General features: G+C 38.4%; 1 protein-coding gene across 2 annotated transcripts in view; it reads left to right on the top strand.

Moving 5' to 3' along the window:
* Positions 1–18,336, top strand: part of scn12aa (sodium channel, voltage gated, type XII, alpha a) — an 85,254-nt gene that overhangs the window by 34,283 nt on the left and 32,635 nt on the right. For both annotated transcript variants that reach the window (XM_079612766.1, XM_079612765.1), the window contains exons 9-11: positions 16,997–17,138; positions 17,237–17,434; positions 17,758–17,934. In XM_079612766.1, the coding sequence (XP_079468892.1) occupies positions 16,997–17,138; positions 17,237–17,434; positions 17,758–17,934 (517 nt within the window). The remainder of the gene's footprint in view (positions 1–16,996; positions 17,139–17,236; positions 17,435–17,757; positions 17,935–18,336) is intronic.

Below are 18,336 nucleotides of genomic sequence, written 5' to 3'. Positions count from 1 at the left end.
CGTTTTGACACCTCACTCAGGGGTCTGTGACAAACGGTGCGGGGCGAGTTTCGCGCCAAACTTTTGTGTGGAATAATAATAAGAAGAAAAATAAGTATGCAAGAGAACACTAATGTTGCTTTGCCTATAGGCAAGCACCATTAACTAGAACGTACATTTCCAGAAGAAAATGTGAATGGTGCTTGCAGTGGCAAAACTCACCACTCGGTTGCTAGAGTGTGGTACATGATTGCATACGAGCCAACAACCATGTCTGTACGATGTTCTGCTGCTGAGATATGGCTTATTCATGTTGTTCAGGTGGTTGCTAGGGTGTTCTGGGTGGTTGCTAGGCGGTTGCTAGGGTGTTCTGGGTGGTTGCTATGGTTTTCTGGGTGGTTGCTAGGGTATTTGGGTGGTTGCTAGGGTGTTATGGGTGGTTGCTATGGTGTTGCTAGGGAGTTCTTAGGTATTTTGGGTGGTTGCTGTGCAGTTGCTAGGGTGTTCTGGGTGGTTGCTAGGCAGTTGCTAGGGTGTTCTGGGTGGTTGCTAGGTGGTTTCTAGGGTGTTTTGGGTGGTTGCTATGGTGTTGCTAGGGAGTTCTGAGGTATTTTGGGTGGTTGCTATGGTGTTGCTAGGGAGTTCTAAGGTATTTTGGGTGGTTGCTAGGGTGTTGCTAGGGAGTTCTAAGGAATTTTGAATGGTTACTATGGTGTTGCTAGGGAGTTCTGAGGTATTTTTGGTGGTTGCTAGGGTGTTCCGGGTGGTTTCTAGGCAATTGCTAAGGTTTTCTGGGGGGTTGTTAGGGTATTTGTGTGATTGCTAGGAGATTTCTAGGCGGTTGCTAGGGTGTTCAGGGCGGTTGCTAAGGTATTTTTGGTGGTTGCTATGGTGTTACTAGGTGGTTGGTAGTTTTCACAGATGGTTACTATGGGGTTAGGGCTAAGGTTAGGCACTCGGATTCAAATGGAAATAAATGGAGTATTTAAAATCTCTATTAAACGAGTGCATTATAATGAGTGCACGAGGCCTGCGGCCTCGTGCCTATGAGTGAGTTTTTATAGAGTATTTAAAATCTCTATTAAACGAGTGCATTATAGTGAGTGCACGAGGCCTGCGGCCTCGTGCCTATAGCCTATGGTTGCTAGGGTGCTGTAACTGGTTGCTATGGTGTGGCTATGAAGATTTTAGGCCATTACTTATTCGCTGCTGGATAATATAAATCCTCTGAGGGAGAGAGAGGGGGAGACATGCAGGGGTGTCAGGCCCTTTGTGTCTGTGTGTGTGAAAAATGACAGTTGGGATTTGAATTTCTGAAAATTCCGCAATGTTAAGTCAATGGGACTTTTTTGGCCGCTTTTTCGTCCGCTGTGCGAACATCGTACACCCGATCGCTTAGAAAAGATATAGCACACCTCTCCTCAATGGGCCGGTCGATTTGACACCTCACTCAGGGGTCTGTGACAAACGGTGCGGGGCGAGTTTCGCGCCAAACTTTGTCCAGAATAAAAAGAAGAAGAAGAAGAAAAACTAGAACGTACATTTCCAGAAGAAAATGTGAATGGTGCTTGCAGTGGCAAAACTCGACACTCGGTTGCTAGAGTGTGGTACATGATTGCATACGAGCCAACAACCATGTCTGTACGATGTTCTGCTGCTGAGATATGGCTTATTCATGTTGTTCGGGTCGTTGCTAGGGTGTTCTGAGTGGTTGCTAGGGTGTATTGGGCGGTTGCTAGGGTGTTCTGGGTGGTTGCTAGGCGGTTGCTAGGTGGTTGCTAGGTGGTTGCTAGGGTGTTCTGGGTGGTTGCTAGGCGGTTGCTAGGCAGTTGCTAGGGTGTTCTGGGTGGTTGCTAGGGCACCACAGATGGTTACTATGGGGTTAGGACTAAGGTAACGAGTGCATTATAATGAGTGCACGAGGCCTGCGGCCTCGTGCCTATAGCTTATGGTTGCTAGGGTGCTGTAACTGGTTGCTATGGTGTGGCTATGAAGATTTTAGGCCATTCTGGGTGGTTGCTAGGTGGTTGCTAGGCAGTTGCTAGGGTGTTCTGGGTGGTTTCTATGGTGTTCTGGGTGGTTGCTAAGCAGTTGCTAGGGTGTTCTGGGTGGTTGCTAGGGCACCACAGATGGTTACTATGGGGTTAGGGCAAAATCTCTATTAAACGAGTGCATTATAATGAGTGCACGAGGCCTGCGGCCTCGTGCCTATAGCTTATGGTTGCTAGGGTGCTGTAACTGGTTGCTATGGTGTGGCTATGAAGATTTTAGGCCATTACTTATTGGCTGCTGGATAATATAAATCCTCTGAGGGAGAGAGAGGGGGAGACATGCAGGGGTGTCAGGCCCTTTGTGTCTGTGTGTGTGAAAAATGACAGTTGGGATTTGAATTTCTGAAAATTCCGCAATGTTAAGTCAATGGGACTTTTTTGGCCGCTTTTTCGTCCGCTGTGTGAACATCGTACACCCGATCGCTTAGAAAAGATATAGCACACCTCTCCTCAATGAGCCGGTCGATTTGACACCTCACCCAGGGGTCTGTGACAAACGGTGCGGGGCGAGTTTCGCGCCAAACTTTGTCCAGAATAAAAAGAATAATCAGAAGAATAATAACTAGAACGTACATTTCCAGAAGAAAATGTGAATGGTGCTTGCAGTGGCAAAACTCGACACTCGGTTGCTAGAGTGTGGTACATGATTGCATACGAGCCAACAACCATGTCTGTACGATGTTCTGCTGCTGAGATATGGCTTATTCATGTTGTTCGGGTGTTCTGGGTGGTTGCTATGGAGTTCTGGGTGGTTGCTAGGGTATTTTGGGTGGTTGCTAGGGTGTTATGGGTCGTTGCTAGGGTGTTCTGGGTGGTTGCTATGGTGTTGCTAGGGAGTTCTAAGGTATTTTGGGTGGTTGCTAGGGTGTTGCTAGGGAATTCTGATGTATTTTGGGTGGTTGCTATGGTGTTGCTAAGGAGTTCTGAGGTATTTTGGGTGGTTGCTAGGGAGTTCTAGGGTATTTTGGGTGGTTGCTAGAGTGTTATGTGTGGTTGCTATGGTGTTGCTAGGGAGTTCTGAGGTATTTTGGGTGGTTGCTAGGGTGTTCTAAGGTGTTTTGGGTGGTTGCTATGGTGTTGCTAGGGAGTTATGAGGTATTTTGGGTGGTTGCTATGGTGTTGCTAGGGTGTTCTAAGGTATTTTGGGTGGTTGCTAGGGTGTTATGGGTGGTTCCTAGGGTGTTTTAAGGTGTTTTGGGTGGTTGCTATGGTGTTGCTAGGGAGTTCTAAGGTATTTTGGGTGGTTGCTAGGGTGTTGCTAGGGAGTTCTAAGGTATTTTGAGTGGTTGTGTTATTAAACGAGTGCATTATAATGAGTGCACGAGGCCTGCGGCCTCGTGCCTATAGCCTATGGTTGCTAGGGTGCTGTACTGGTTGCTATGGTGTGGCTATGAAGATTTTAGGCCATTACTTATTGGCTGCTGGATAATATAAATCCTCTGAGGGAGAGAGAGGGGGAGACATGCAGGGGTGTCAGGCCCTTTGTGTCTGTGTGTGTGAAAAATGACAGTTGGGATTTGAATTTCTGAAAATTCCGCAATGTTAAGTCAATGGGACTTTTTTGGCCGCTTTTTCGTCCGCTGTGCAAACATCGTACACCCGATCGCTTAGAAAAGATATAGCACACCTCTCCTCAATGAGCCGGTCGTTTTGACACCTCACTCAGGGGTCTGTGACAAACGGTGCGGGGCGAGTTACGCGCCGAACTTTGTGTGGAAGAATAATAATAATAAAAAAAAAAATAATAAGTATGAGCAATAACACTAATGTTGCTTTGCCTATAGGCAAGCACCATTAATAAGTATGAGCAATAACACTAATGTTGCTTTGCCTATAGGCAAGCACCATTAATAAGTATGAGCAATAACAATACTGTTGCCTTGCTAAAGCAAGCACCAGTAATAAGTTTAAATAGGATTTCAGTATGTTGGCTTTCACAAGCCAACTTAATTAAGAAGTTTTGAACAGGGTAACGACTACGAGATCTACTGTATCTTCAGACATTGGGTGCTTCAGCTCAGCCTTATGTAGATAATCACTCGGTATCAGTGTACCATGAGCTCATCCAGCCTATTGTTATTATTTGAAATGAAACTCTGTCGTAGTGCAGAGGTTTATCTGAGAACACACATCGTCGTCTCTGCGTGTGAGGAGACTGAGCGGTCAGCATGGTGACATGTGGCATATAATCGGAGGTCCGTGATAGTTAACCACAATCATGATGTGACTAAATGAGCAGCGGTCATTAGGACAGGATGCTTTAAAGCCCTCAGGAAAAGTTTTGCGAAAAAAATTACATTGCAAAAAAAAATTATGGTTTTCATATAGGTTTCCCAAACCAGGGTTATTATCATTACCTAAAACCATAAAATAAACCATATTTTCACCTCTTGAAACAAAATAAAATGAAAATAGACAATATAAAAATAAAGGTACCACTTTAGTTTAACTCGTTGCTTATCAGCATGCATATTATTAGGATATTGGCTGTTTATTAGTACTTATAAAGCACATATTAATGCCTTATTCTGCATGACCTTATACAAACTAACTTATTAAACTTCACAACTAACTTACTAACTATTAATAAGCAATAATTAGGAGTTTATTAAGGCATAAGTTATAGTTCATAGTTAATTATTAGTGAGAATTGGACCCACAACTAACTTACTAACTATTAATAAGCAATAATTAGGAGTTTATTAAGGCATAAGTTATAGTTCATAGTTAATTATTAGTGAGAATTGGACCCACAACTAACTTACTAACTATTAATAAGCAATAATTAGGAGTTTATTAAGGCATAAGTTATAGTTCATAGTTAATTATTAGTGAGAATTGGACCCACAACTAACTTACTAACTATTAATAAGCAATAATTAGGAGTTTATTAAGGCATAAGTTATAGTTCATAGTTAATTATTAGTGAGAATTGGACCCTAAACTAAAGTGTGACCAAAATAAAATCTAATTCAATATATTAACAAAAACTATAATAGTATATCAGTGATACTAAAATAAAACTGTCCCAAACACTCCCCTGAAGATCAAATAAATAGATTACAGTATTTACACTCATCAAGAGAATTGACCTACTAGTGGTCTCTGCATTATAAGAGGAAGTGCATCATTGCTTTTTAAGCAACACTAATACATTTTTTTTAAAATCCTATTTTATAACATGTTGCTGTACAGCTATCCCAAAATGCTCTCTGAACCTAACCCCTCTCATACAGAGCTCAGCTAATAACCCTGCAGTCATTCTCCTATGGGAAAGAGGCGAGAGATTATGATGCACTTTCCTAAAAATCTTAGATTGCATTGATGACTTGCATTGACCCAATTTCATTGATTACTCTCTTTAAAAAGTTATTTTCTTCAGTGTGTAATGTTGCTGTTTGAGCATGAAAAATGTCTGCAAAGTTACAAAGCACAAAGTCCCTCCAGTGGGAGTTATTCTCTATATCAGTGTCACTGTTTCTGAACTCCTTGAAACGCCTCCATTGTAGTCTTGAGTTTTCTTCCAGGAACGAACACGTCACTATATTCCTCATTTAAATAATTCCCGCCCAAGGTATACACAACAAAAGGTGGGAGGCCTGATTGAGTTAGTGTGTTGAGCTTGCTGTGGTGGGAAATGTAGATGGAGGGCACAATTGTTTTTTGCTCAAATCGATCAAACCGTGAAACCACAAGGAGGTTTAATCGTTTACCAAAAGTTGTCGCCTTTAGTAACGTTTTGTGTCTGTTTATACTGAAATTAATACGGATACCTGCTTACCTTTTGTTTAGTTTTTGACTTGACTAAATATTCACATACTTCATGGCATTGTTTGCAGGGAAGAGAAGCTATTTTACCGCACTGCATGATCATTTGATGTTTTCACTGAAGTTTTGCAGAACTCCATTCACAATGTTGATCTGGTTACCATGAAAACAGTGTCACGTGATGCTGCTTCAGCCGTCATATGTTAGACATATCTAAATAAATGTGTTCAACAAGCTGACAGAAATCAATCCATTTCTTTGTTGGAAAGGTGTAGATGTAACTACTGTACTTTCTGGACTATAAGTCACACTTTTTTTCATAGTTTGGCTGGTCCTGTGACTAATAGTCAGGTGCGACTTGTATATCAAAATTAATTCATACTGACTGAGATTAACCAAGAGAAAACATTACCGTCTACAGCCGCGAGAGGGCGCTCTAGTTAGCGGAGTTGTTCAGAAGCGACACCGAGGAAGAACTCAATGTATTCAGTGTTGTGGAATGAGATCGGGAGCTTGGTGAACTTGCTTACCGGTAACTTGTTGGACTCGCTGGCTAATGTTAGTTTAGCCTATTCAGCCTCCCAGGTATATGTTCTTTATGCTATTGTGTCGCTGAATAACTGTTAATGTGTTACGCTAACACACCGGACACCTATTCAGCCTGTTGTTCTGTGTGCTATTGTGTAGTTGAATAACTTGCCTTTCCAGATTAAATGTCTGTTCTTGGTCTTGGATTTTGTGAAATAAATTTCTAAATAAATGCGACTTATAGTCCAGTGCGACTTATATATGTTTTTTTCCTCTTCGTGACACATTTTTTGACTGATGCGACTTATACTCCGGAGCAACTTATAGTCCGGAAAATACGGGTAAATATGGTTGTCATTGTAAATTTTCACTTTCACAAATGGCCACGGAAGAGAATCGGAGATGGTCACATTCAGCAAACAGACACCGACACGCTATGTTTTTGTATTTATTTCAACAAATGACAACCAAAATAAAATCCCTAGAAGCTCGTGAACGGTTTTGATGTGGCTGCGAGCAACAAGTCGAGTGAGAGCCATACGCATATGCAATGTTAATTATTAAACCAAACAAAATACTAAACTTTCAAAAACACTCAACAGTGATTATTTTATTGAGTGATAGGTGGTTTAATCAGTGACATTATTATAGATTTGCTATCCGGCACCTTCCCGTCACCTCCTCAACCCTTGGTGTTTTACATGTAGAAAAGGCGGCGAAAATGGTTTTCTCTCTGAACGATGATGTGAGTTCCTATGGCAATTCTCGATTCAGCAATAATGACCTACATTTTTCACAATTACTGGGAAGAGAGGAGCTGTAATAATGTCAAATATTTGAAAAATAATGTGTTTGAATTGTGAATGAATTTTGAACATTCCAGCATGAAAACCTATAATCCAGACTTTGTAAAAGGGCAAAATATGGCCTCTTTAAAGTCTAACCACTGTAGTGGTCAAATTACAGCAAAGGCTTAAACAGAGCAAATTAATTAATGTATTTGCCTATTAACATGAGCCAAATAATTAGAATGACTTTATTAAAAGAATTACACTTTAACTGAAATATTTTTTCATATACAATCCATGAACACTCAGTGGGGATTTTTGTTTGTGCATAAACAATCTCACGGCAATAATCCGCTGAATTAAGAGTGAAAGTCCTTCATTGTGGGTCTCACTAACCATCTCTGTCTCTGCAGTGCACAGGGACATAATCCTGCAAATCCCAGCAACACTGTTCAGACCGGAGCCACGGGATGATGTCTGTAATGTGCAATTCTGCTCTGTTAGGGCGAAGATTATTAATGACAGACAGGCATAGAAGTGAAAATTTGAGAGAAGAATAAAAAAAAAGCCCACCGGACACACGCACGCACACACACACGCACACACGCACGCACACACGCACGCACACACACACACACACACACACACACACACACACACACACACACACACACACACACACACACACACACACACACACACACACACACACACACACACACACACACACACACACACAAATAGTATAGAAACAATTTTCACTCAGAAATTGCTAGTAAATTTTACCTTTGATTACAATCAAATGGCAAGTATTCTATTGATTTTAACATAACATTTTTAAGTAGAAAGACTGCAATAGTATTTTAGTACAAAACGTACTTCATCTGTTTTCATATAAATTCATCATATAAATAGATACTATAGTTCAGGCTCTGAATTCTGGATGCTTTTGAGAAATGCTATTCTATATAGCTACACATAGAAATAACAGCTTTGTACATTACATACATTAATTTGTGCAAGTGACAACATGTGCACAACGACCAGTCCTAAAATACAGATATTTAAGAGAAAAAACTTTCAATTTTACCGTGGAGATTGTAAAATGGATTGTAAGATGGAGTGGAGTTTATTTGCATTTTAACTTCACTAAGTTAATGGCCGAATTAAAGGACTAACTATTGAATAACTTTAGGAAAACATGCACAAAATTCACACTTTTTTTATTTAGTCTTAAAAAATAAAGGGGGATTTTGCAGCAATACCACAGAATAAAAAAATGTTGTTCCCCAAAGAATCTTTCAATGACCAGTTCTTGAAAGAACCATTTAGTGTGGAGAACATTTTAACAAAATCCGAATAGCCGTTTTCCACTATAAATAACCTTTTGTGGGATGGAAAGGTTCCATGGATATTTAAGGTTCTTCATAGAACCATCAATCCCAATAAAAAAACTTTATTTTTAAGAGTGTAGTAAAGGGTTTTGTAATTACTTGAGATCATTCAAAGGTTTCACTTATAACCACAGACCTCATCCTACGAGTCCTTCCTTATAACTAATATCAACCTCAACCAGTTGGAACAAACAATGATCTCTATTTTTAGTTCGTCTGAGATCTAGATTTAACCCTTTCAGAGTTCCCAAAACTGCTCTCCTCGGCTCACGGCACACATCCTAGAGAAGATTTTCCATCTACATTCACATTTGATCCATCCTAAGCCCCTTTGTAGGTTTGTTAATGGCTGTTTTTACGACAACAGAACATTGGGGATTACACTGCTCTTCTCTCTCTCTCTCTCTCTCTCTCTCTCTCTCTCTCTCTCTCTCTCTCTCTCTCTCTCTCTCTCTCTCTCTCTCTCTCGTAAGTAACGGGAGAGAATGTCATGTAATGAGATACAGATAAAATTATGTCTGTGATGTTAGATCAGATCAATTAATTATTCTTGTGCAATGGAATTTGTGATAATGTGCTAAGGCCTTAAATAGTATTTGTTGTCATTCTGATAGACAGTGACTTGATTGCAATGTTTTGGTATAGCTGTGACTAATTGCAGTGCGTTTTTGTATTTGGTTTGCATTGGGGGGTACTCCGGGTTCGGGCCGAACTCTGAGCTCGGAGCACTCCCCCCGGACAGCATGCCAAATACGCATTAAACTTTACCCCCTCAAATTATATGTACGTGTGAACTCGTGAATTAGTTGCGTTGTGAGTATTTGCAGTGCGTTTCTGTATTTAGTTGCGTTGTGAGTATTTGCAGTGCGTTTCTGTATTTAGTTGCGTTGTGAGTATTTGCAGTGTGTTTCTGTATTTAGTTGCGTTGGGAGTATTTGCAGTGCGTTTCTGTATTTAGTTGCGTTGTGAGTATTTGCAGTGTGTTTCTGTATTTAGTTGCGTTGTGAGTATTTAGAGCGGGTTTCTGTATTTAGTTGCGTTGTGATATTTGCAGTGCGTTTCTGTATTTAGTTGCGTTGTGAGTATTTGCAGTGTGTTTCTGTATTTAGTTGCATTGTGAGTATTTAGAGCGGGTTTCTGTATTTAGTTGCATTGTGAGTATTTAGAGCGGTTTCTGTATTTAGTTGCATTGTGAGTATTTAGAGCGGGTTTCTGTATTTAGTTGCGTTGTAAGTATTTGCAGCGCGTTTCTGTTTTTGGTTGCGTTGTGAGTATTTGCAGTGCACTTCTGTATTTAGTTGCGTTGTGAGTATTTGCAGCGCGTTTCTGTTTTTGGTTGCGTTGTGAGTATTTGCAGTGTGTTTCTGTATTTAGTAGCGTTGTGAGTATTTGCAGTGTGTTTCTGTATTTGGTTGCGTTGTGAGTATTTGTAGTGTGTTTCTGTATTTGGTTGCGTTGTGAGTATTTGCAGTGCGTTTCTGTATTTAGTAGCGTTGTGAGTATTTGCAGCGCGTTTCTGTTTTTGGTTGCGTTGTGAGTATTTGTAGTGTGTTTCTGTATTTAGTTGCGTTGTGAGCAATTGCAGTGTATTTCTGTATTTAGTTGCGTTGTGAGTATTTGCAGTGTGTTTCTGTATTTAGTTGCGTTGTGAGTAATTGCAGAGTATTTCTGTATTTAGTTGCGTTGTGAGTATTTGCAGAGTATTTCTGTATTTAGTTGCGTTGTGAGTATTTGTAGTGTGTTTCTGTATTTAGTTGCGTTGTGAGCAATTGCAGTGTATTTCTGTATTTAGTTGCGTTGTGAGTATTTGCAGTGTGTTTCTGTATTTAGTTGCGTTGTGAGTATTTGTAGTGTGTTTCTGTATTTAGTTGCGTTGTGAGTATTTGCAGTGTGTTTCTGTATTTAGTTGCGTTGTGAGTATTTGCAGTGCGTTTCTGTATTTAGTTGCGTTGGGAGTATTTGCAGTGCGTTTCTGTATTTAGTTGCGTTGTGAGTATTTAGAGCGGGTTTCTGTATTTAGTTGCGTTGTGATATTTGCAGTGCGTTTCTGTATTTAGTTGCGTTGTGAGTATTTGCAGTGTGTTTCTGTATTTAGTTGCATTGTGAGTATTTAGAGCGGGTTTCTGTATTTAGTTGCATTGTGAGTATTTAGAGCGGTTTCTGTATTTAGTTGCGTTGTGAGTATTTGCAGTGTGTTTCTGTATTTAGTTGCATTGTGAGTATTTAGAGCGGGTTTCTGTATTTAGTTGCATTGTGAGTATTTAGAGCGGGTTTCTGTGTTTAGTTGCGTTGTAAGTATTTGCAGCGCGTTTCTGTTTTTGGTTGCGTTGTGAGTATTTGCAGTGCACTTCTGTATTTAGTTGCGTTGTGAGTATTTGCAGCGCGTTTCTGTTTTTGGTTGCGTTGTGAGTATTTGCAGTGTGTTTCTGTATTTAGTAGCGTTGTGAGTATTTGCAGCGCGTTTCTGTTTTTGGTTGCGTTGTGAGTATTTGCAGTGTGTTTCTGTATTTGGTTGCGTTGTGAGTATTTGTAGTGTGTTTCTGTATTTGGTTGCGTTGTGAGTATTTGCAGTGCGTTTCTGTATTTAGTAGCGTTGTGAGTATTTGCAGCGCGTTTCTGTTTTTGGTTGCGTTGTGAGTATTTGTAGTGTGTTTCTGTATTTAGTTGCGTTGTGAGCAATTGCAGTGTATTTCTGTATTTAGTTGCGTTGTGAGTATTTGCAGTGTGTTTCTGTATTTAGTTGCGTTGTGAGTAATTGCAGAGTATTTCTGTATTTAGTTGCGTTGTGAGTATTTGCAGAGTATTTCTGTATTTAGTTGCGTTGTGAGTATTTGTAGTGTGTTTCTGTATTTAGTTGCGTTGTGAGCAATTGCAGTGTATTTCTGTATTTAGTTGCGTTGTGAGTATTTGCAGTGTGTTTCTGTATTTAGTTGCGTTGTGAGTAATTGCAGAGTATTTCTGTATTTAGTTGCGTTGTGAGTATTTGTAGTGTGTTTCTGTATTTAGTTGCGTTGTGAGTATTTGTAGTGTGTTTCTGTATTTAGTTGCGTTGTGAGTATTTGCAGTGTGTTTCTGTATTTAGTTGCGTTGTGAGTATTTGTAGTGTTTTTCTGTATTTAGTTGCGTTGTGAGTATTTGTAGTGTTTTTCTGTATTTAGTTGCGTTGTGAGTATTTGCAGTGCGTTTCTGTATTTAGTTGCGTTGTGAGTATTTGTAGTGTTTTTCTGTATTTAGTTGCGTTGTGAGTATTTGTAGTGTTTTTCTGTATTTAGTTGCATTGTGAGTATTTGCAGTGCATTTCTGTATTTGGTTGCATTGTGAGTATTTGCAGCGTGTTTCTGTTTTTGGTTGCATTGTGAGTATTTGCAAGTGTGCAAGTGTTGTCAAACTGATGAAGATGTTTTCTTAATTTGCTTTTTTCATTTGCATGTGTTTTCTTCAGTTGCACATACTATTCACGATAACTCACTTTTCTCATTCGGCACACATCACTTTGGAATATACGTTCTGAAGAAAATGTGCATGATTGTTTGCCTCTGCAAAATGAACTATCATGGTATTCCAGGGTGTTGCTATGCAGTTGTTAAGGTATTCAGTGTGGTGCGTTGCTAGGAATTTTCTGGTCTATATGGCTCAGGTTTCTTCAATACAAGTCTATGAGATTTGTTTGGTTGTTTTATAGTGTACCAAGTGAAAATCATAAGCCTGCTCACTTATATAATATATAATAATAGCACACCTGCATCTGGAGCACAAACGGTGCCACAGTTTATATTTAACAGAAACACAAATATATGTTTGATTGGCCTTCTGTCAAATGATTGCATACTTGCTAAACTCTAAAGCAGCTGGTATGAAAGGTCAGCACTTACATGTGAGTGGGCAGAACCGTCGTTTCAACCACTGTTACTATAGAGACCCGAGTACCTCTGTCCTCATGGCAACCTCAATCCTGACTACTTAATCTGTGAATGGACAGCGAACTGGACCAGACCTACAGGAAAGGAAAAACACAAATAAGGCTACATCTCATTAATCTCTCCGTTTTTTCTCCTATAATTTTGCTTAAGTTTCCTGCTTCTTAGATGTTGCTCCTGAGAAAAAGATCCCAGTAATCTTTAAAATCTTCAGCTGTAAATCTTCACTAGAACTATAGCTTCAGAAGAGATCTCAAAAATATCTCAAACTGTGCTCGGCAATGCCAGGATACCCAAGTATGCAAAGACTTCACACAGGAAAGGTTTATTGCTCAAATAAGTATGTGTCATTCGAGTATCAACTTTTCTGAGATGTTTCTTATAAAGCTTATTAGAAGAAATAAAGTAGATACAAATAAGACAGTTGTTGTACAGATATAAAATTGTTGTACAGATATAAAGCTACACTGTGTAACTTTTTTAGTTTATTCTTAGCTAAACACACTTAGTTCTTTCAAAAATATATGTGCTCATTAATGTATATTTACTTCGTTCAAGTAATAAAGTATTCTCGTGAGTGTATAATATGCCATTGAAAATACATATGGGTGAGGGGTTCGAATGTCGGTCGCCATGTTGCCCCTCCATCTTGAAAGTACATTAGCCAAAGAGGGACATACCCGTTAATTCAAGCTTCGCCTTTCGCGTCTCCGCAATTCACTGGCACCGGCCCTGTTTTTATTTTTTCCTTTCCCTCTACCTCTCCCTCGCACCTCCGTCACATCAACTGATCTCTGCTCACGGAGAAAATGATATAGCCTACAATGTAAACGTTGCCTTACGCTAGTGATGCCGTACAATATACAGAATAACGATAGCACTGATAAAAGTTACTTTACTAAGATTAGCTTGCATTCGTCTGGGAACCTGATAGCTGATGTTAGCAATGAAATGGTAAAAAAATAACGAAAACATAAAACTATTATTCTTTTTACATAGATGTCATAACCTATATGTTAACTGACAAATTAAATTACTGCAAATTATAATAGTTTTCTAAAGTAACCTCATCACTTGAAGGAATATTAATGGACGAGGTCGAACTGGAAGCCATGTTAATCTTGGACTACATTGGCCACCGTAGGAGTTAAAACGAAATCGGAATTGAGAGGATCAGAAACTAATATTCACTGGAAGGTCATATACCTTTTCACCGCTAGATGGGGGTAAAAATCACACAGTGTAGCTTTAAGTATAGAGATGTAAAATTATAGATACACTACTACCATTTAAAAGTTTGGGGTAATGTTTTTTTTGTTTTTTTGTAAAGAAATTAATTTTATTCAGCAAGGATGCATTCAATTGATCAAAACGCTGTTCTTTTGAACTTTCTATTAATCAAAGACTCCTGAAAAAATGCATCATGGTTTCCACAAAAATATGAAGCAGCACAACAGTTTTCAACATTGAGAATAATCAGAAATGTTTCTTATAGAAAATTAGCATATTAGAATGATTTCTGAAGGAGTAATGATGCTGAAAATTCAGCTTTGATCACAGGAATACATTTCATTACAAAATATATTTACATAGAAAACAGTTATTTTAAAATGTAATACTATTTCACAATATTACTGTTTTTACTGTATTTTTGATCAAATATATGCAGCCTTGTTGTCGAGCATTCTTTTTAAAAGATTAAAAATCTTACTGACACCAAACTTGTGAACGATAGTGCATAAAGATATGCACACATAAAATTGTACACAATTCTCTCATTATTGTAGCCTGGGAAAACCCAGACCCTCTCAGTTGTAACTGAGTAAGGGTCTGGCAAAGCTCCATAGACAATTCATTTCCACAGGGGCGTCACCAACGGACGTCGGATAGATCTAAAACCAATCAGAGCGATGAATGACATGACGTATGCAGAGCGACGGAGAAACATCTCGAGACTCTCAGCAATTCTCTGTTTGTGTTAACGAAAATGACAATTTTAAATCGCTTGAAACAGACGCGATAGCTGATTCGAACGAGTGATGTTGTGATGTTCCACGGCGGCATCCATGTCTGTAATGTACAAAATCTGCGTCACCGTCTCTGCTCTGTCGTCATCGTGTAAAACGTTTCTGATTGGTGCCGCGATTTCGGCGGATTGGAAATGGGTTTCAATGGGCTCTTTGCCAGACCCACTTGCAGAGCAAATCTAAATTTGCCGGAAGTGGTCTGGGTTTTCCCAGGCTATCATTATTGCCTATTTTATTCTCCTTTCAGAGAATTTGAGGATAATCATGAGATAACTTTTTGCTTGGCAAACCCAGTACTGTAAGATCTCTTCTCTTGTCTATGACCAGTGTTGGGGAAAGTTACTTTTAAAAGTAATGCATTACAATATTGCGCTACTCCCTTAAAAAGTAACTAAGTTAAGTTAAGTAACTAAGCATTACTTAGTTACTTTTTTAGAAAAGTAATGCGTTACGTTACTTTTGCGTTACTTTTTTTCCAACCTGGGCTGGGCTTGTTTTTTTATAACACAAAAGTTCTATTTTTGGGCAAAAGTAAAGACCCTTTCACACCAAAAGTGAAATAATAATCCTCAGGCTGAAGGAAACGTGTACAGTAGAGGAAAGCAAACCTTTTTATCTATCTATAGTCATTTTTGCTTATTTAACTGAATCATCGAAGGTCAGAAGCAAGCACATTGGTCAATAAAGTGAGATTAAATGCATAAAAATATGTTTCATTTAACATATTTAGTTATTGGAGGTTCTGATTCTGCATTTCACTGATTTTATTCATTTTGAGGAATATTTTAAAAAAAATTGTGCAAGTGAGATGAATAAATGCTCATATTTAGTCTAGAACTACAATAAACATGTTCACACACACACACACACACACACACACACACACGCACGTCTCAACATCAGGACAGGAGAGCTGTCAGTCAATAAATGGAAAAACAAAGTAACTTGCGTTACTTATTTGAAAAAGTAACTCAGATATTTACTTTCTGATATTAAAAGTAATATCAGATATTCAGATATGTAAATTTTAAAAGTAATGCGTTACTTTACTAGTTACTTGAAAAAGTAATCTGATTACGTAACTCAAGTTACTTGTAATGCATTTCCCCCAACACTGTCTATGTGTATCACAACAGTCACTAAGCATGGTATTGTACTGCTTAGTATTATATAAACCTGAGTGTGTTTGAACACATTGTCAGGGAGATCATGTTTGCACGATCTCTCTCTCTCTCTCTCTCTCTCTCTCTCTCTCTCTTTCTGCCTATGGGCGAGAGATTTACAGATGGCCTCGTTTTGCGGCTCTGCTGTCCAGCTGTTGGCAGTTCCATTACTAAATGATCCCTCTGTCAGATTGACATGCGTCTGTCCTCTGCTTGGCCTGTCACTCAAACTTAATGTCACCATGGTAACCGAGAGAAAGAGAGGATGGACTGAGGTCAGGAGGAAAAAAATTAACTGCAACTCGATACCCATCTGTTTACTTATAATCTTATTTTGGGACCTCAACGCATGTGACTGCTGTGCTGTCCGAGATGGTTTCATAACCTATAAAAAAAAAATTATACACTAACGTTCAAGAGTTTGGGATCACTATGTTTTTCTTGTTTGTTTTTTAAAGAAACTGATACTTTTATTTATCAAGGACACACAAATGACAGTAAAAATATTTATATTCAGCGTAAGAAACGCTGTTCTTTAGGATTCTATATTCATAAGAATCTTGAAAAAAGCAGCACAACTGTTTTTAACATTGATAACAATAATAAGAAATGTTTCTTGAGCAGCAAATAAACATATTAGAATGATTTCTGAAGACACTGAAGACTGGATAAATGAAGCTGAAAATTCAGCTTTGTTCACAGGAATAAATTATGTTTTAAAACATTTTCAAATAGAAAAAACGTTGTTTTAAATTCTAATAATATTTCAAAACATTACCGTTTGATCAAATAAATACAGCCTTGGTGAGCAGAAGAGGCTTCTTTTAAAATGTTTTATTTGTAAACATTTTAATGAACTCTTAATAATAATAATACAATTAATGTCTAATAATGGTTGGTTTAAAGCACTTAATTAATGTTATTTTCCCATTTTCCATGATTTAAAAAAACTATCTACTGTTAATAAGTTGTTAATAAAGCATTATCTCATTATCTATTAAACTCTTTACATATGAGCTAATTAAACAATAATAATTTGTTAATTACAGTTGAACGAAGAACTCTATTTGTATAAAGTCTGTTAATGTCTTAACTACAGTTTATAAAATATTAATTAACTATAACTATAAACTAAATATGCAAATGAGTTGTAATATTTTTTTGTGATAAAATATGTTTACGAACATTTAATACAGAAAATTAAATTAAAATGAACTAAATCCATAAAATGATTCCCTGAACCCCTAGGTTTTATATATGAAGCGCCTGACAGAATCTTGAAGGTTCTATATAGAACTAAGAATTCTAAGAATGATTATGCTCCTATGTCTTACATTATGATTCCCGCTGTTACATGTCTTCATGTTTCTTTCATACACAGGAAGTGCCCTGATGGGTTTGACTGTTTAAAAACAGGTCGGAACCCAAACTATGGCTACACAAGCTTTGACACATTTGGCTGGGCCTTCCTGGGTCTCTTCAGACTAATGACACAGGACTACTGGGAAAACCTCTACCATCAGGTACAAGCCTTGACATTGAAGACACAATAACCTTTTATCACAGAGACTAATTATTATTACTAACCTCTTCTCCTCTGCTATCTTCCTCTCCGTGGCAGACTTTGCGGTCAGCGGGGAAGACCTACATGATTTTCTTTGTGCTGGTGATATTTCTGGGTTCGTTTTACCTGGTGAACTTGATCCTGGCTGTCGTGGCCATGGCATATGAGGAGCAAAACCAGGCGACCATTGCAGAAGCCTGGGCAAAAGAAAGAGAGTTTCAGCTGGCGATGGAACATCTACGCAAGGAACAGAGTGTAATTCGACAACTATTCTTATTAACAGTCTGAAATAAACAAGAATCACCTGGACCTTATCTTATTGTTTTGGCCCAGATCTGGCCCACATCTGGTACGTGTATTCCATACATCCCAGATGTGGTCCGAATCTGAGCCGACTCTATGTTGCTGTCTGGGATAGATTGCAAATGTTTTTGAATACAGCTTAAAATTACTGAAATTATGTTCTTTTCCCAGCAACTACCTAAAATGTTTTGCTTCGCACTGCAAGAACTTAGTTCTTATACTCATTGCAAATGCAGATCAAGCACATCTGACTTTTCTGTTCTCTTTGGTGTTAGGCATTAGCAAAACAGCGTAGAAAAGACGCTGAGATGGCCCTGGCTGTGGATCTATCTCCGTCAACCTTCTCTCGGAAAGACTCTTTGAAAGGCCAAAGTAGACCGAGATCCCACAGAACGCTGTCAGAGGAGACGGAGGACAACATTTTGCCAAAATCAGACCCGTTTGATGAGAAAGTAAGTATTTCCAAACTATTTCAGACATTATTTATTTATATTTGGCTTTAAGGAAAAAAAATGTATGATTAAAAAATGTATTAATCATAAAATAGTTCATGCATAAACTAATGTTAAGAAATTAGACATATTGTAAAGTGTTACCCTTCAGCACATTTAAAGCCCAAAATAAATATAACAGAATAAATATACACTGGCGGTCAAAAGTTTGGAATAATTCATATTGTTTAATGTTTTTGAAAGAAGTCTCTTTTGCTCCCTAAAGCTGCATTTATTTGATAAAAAATACAGTAAAAACAGGAATACTGTGAAAAATCATTATAAGTATAAGTATAATTTATTCATGTGATGCAAAGCTGAATTTTCAGCATCATTACCCCAGTCTTCAGTGTCACATGGTCC

The sequence above is a fragment of the Phoxinus phoxinus genome (assembly GCF_949152265.1).
Source record: "Phoxinus phoxinus genome assembly, chromosome: 5".
NCBI classification, from domain to species: domain Eukaryota; kingdom Metazoa; phylum Chordata; class Actinopteri; order Cypriniformes; family Leuciscidae; genus Phoxinus; species Phoxinus phoxinus.
Note: the sequence above shows the minus strand (reverse complement) of the source record. Positions and strands in the feature narration are given on the sequence as shown.